Here is a 2,480-nt window from a genome sequence, read left to right as displayed (position 1 = left end):
ATCTATGTCCTAAAACACTGAGTTTCGGAGATACAGGGTATGGAAATTTCATTTTTATTTCGATTTTTTTCCAAATAATTTTTGAAGTAACGTCAATATTTGGATGATAATTATTGTCTGGGATTTTTTTTGACGTGAGAAATTTGATTTTGATGTCAATATGACTCCTACTTGTAGAGGGCGCCACCTACATATTTCTTAACTGGTTTGAAGAGTAATAACTTTTCCTCCGTGCTTGTATAAAACTACTAAGTAAAAAAATATAAATTTACGAAGTTTTTTACGTAAAGGTAATGAAGATTTAGACAACTATCTTCATTTATGGTCAGGTGTCGATAAAGCACAACATGCTGCAAGCGGAGTATCAATACTAATTAAAAAGCATAAAAATATTTATAAAGAATTTCCAATATATATCAGAGAGAATAATATCCGTAGAAATTAAATTATATGGGTATAATATGATAATAATTGGGGTGTATGCTCCTTATGACTCCTCAGATAATAATATTAAAGACGATTTTTACGAGGATCTTAATCACGTGATATCTGGTATTCGAACAAGTTACGATATAATCATAGCAGGAGATATGAATGCAAGAGTTAAGAGTCGAGAAAATAATGAAATTGTTGGAAAGTATGCAGAAGAGGTAGAAAATGATAGTGGAGAAATGTTGCTGGAATTATGTAGTGAACATCAGCTCAAACTTATGAACACATATTTTCCTCATAAAGACATTCACCGGTTCACGGGGGAGAGGCCGTCTCTCAATAAGAAGTCCATTATAGATTATATTATAGCAAGGAACAAATCTGAGTTTCGTGTAAATGACGCCAGAGTTAAAAGAGGGGTAAACTGCGGAACAGACCATCACCTGTTATTAGCCACATTAGTGTATCCCTTTCCCAAAAAACAAAACAATTTAAGATAATCAGAACAACAAACAAATAATACAACAACAGAGATAAAATCAGTGAAATACAAAATAGAGTTACTTAAACAAGAGAGTATCGAAGGTCTCTATAGGCAAAGACTGCGCACCAAACTGAGTTCTATACCAATAGCAGAAAACATTGAAGAGGAACACGAAAATATAAAAAGCAGTATTCACAAAATAGCCAAAGAAACATTAGGAGAATATACCACTGTAAGAAATAAACAACCGAAGTACATAACACAAGAAGTAAAACAACTCATTGAGGAAAAAAATAGGAAATACAAAAATTATTTATCAAATAAAACAGAAGCGAATAGACAAGAATATAAAAATGCAAATAAGGAAGTGCGAACACAAATTAAAAAGGACAAAAATGAATTCTGGGAGCGGAAATGTAATCAAATAAATACGTACATAGGAGGAGCTAAATACGTACATAGGAGCTATGAAGAGAAACACTAACGAAAAATCATTTTCTCTTCTAAGTATAGAGGAATGGAAAGAATACTACACGCAATTATTAACACAAAATCGAGAAGAATTCATGAACAACGCAAATAATGTATATAGAGATATCACAGAACATAAGAACTCAACACCTATTACAACGGAAGATAGAAGAAGCGGTTAAAGAAATGAAAAATGGAAGAGCACCCGGACCCGGAGATATTGTAATTGAAATGATCAAGTGTGGGGGGATAACACTATATGAGAGAATTAAAGGCTTATTTAATAATTGTTTACAACAGAGAAAGACACCGAGTGAGTGGAAAATTGGATATATTTCATCTCTGCATAAGGAAGGAAACAGAAATGATCCAAATAATTACAGGGGGTTGTGCGTCACTGCTACTTTCTCGAGACTCTTGGGAAGAATTATACAAAACAGAATAAGAGCTGAAGTTGGAAACTCTATATCCGAAGATCAGAATGGCTTTACCCTAGGTCGGTCATGTACTGACAATTTATTTGTCATACAACAAATAGCAGAAAAAAAGATAAGAAAAAATGAAGAAATACATATAACATTTGTGGATATAAAGAAAGCATATGATAATGTCCCGAGAAATAAGCTATGGATGGCATTAGAAACTATTGGGGTTAGCCAACATCTTATAGAAGTTATCAAAGAACTGTACACCGATAACATCAGTTACATAAAACAAGGAAAGATACTCTCAGAACCCATATGTACAGCGAAATGTCTGAGACAAGGTTGTTGCGTATCCCTCTTTGTTTTAATATTTACCTGGAGATAGCTCTTAGGAGGTGGAAGAGATCATGTCAAGGAATGGGTATTCCAATTAATGAGGAACATCTTCTGACACTTAACTTTGCAGACGATCAAGCAGTATTTGCTCAAGATTCCTTTAACATGGAGTTTATGCTCAGGAGACTATATACTGAGTATCAGAATGGGGTCTAGAATCAAGTTTAAAAAAAACAGAAATATTGTCTTAATTCCGAACCGCCAAATTTGATATTCTAATTGACGACAAGGCAGAAATACATCAGGTAGACACATTCAAATATGTAGGAGCT

At 33.5% G+C, this 2,480-nt stretch overlaps 1 protein-coding gene across 1 annotated transcript; it reads left to right on the top strand.

Moving 5' to 3' along the window:
• Nucleotides 1–461: 461 nt before the first annotated feature.
• On the top strand, nucleotides 462–932 carry LOC115883276 (craniofacial development protein 2-like). Its single transcript, XM_030901609.1, has one exon. The coding sequence runs from the start codon at nucleotides 462–464 to the stop codon at nucleotides 930–932; it is 471 nt and encodes a 156-aa protein (XP_030757469.1).
• Nucleotides 933–2,480: the final 1,548 nt, after the last annotated feature.

Source organism: Sitophilus oryzae, unplaced genomic scaffold (assembly GCF_002938485.1).
Source record: "Sitophilus oryzae breed Bouriz unplaced genomic scaffold, Soryzae_2.0 scaffold_1867_pilon_pilon, whole genome shotgun sequence".
NCBI lineage: Eukaryota > Metazoa > Arthropoda > Insecta > Coleoptera > Curculionidae > Sitophilus > Sitophilus oryzae.
This window is presented reverse-complemented; position numbering and strand designations above follow the sequence as displayed.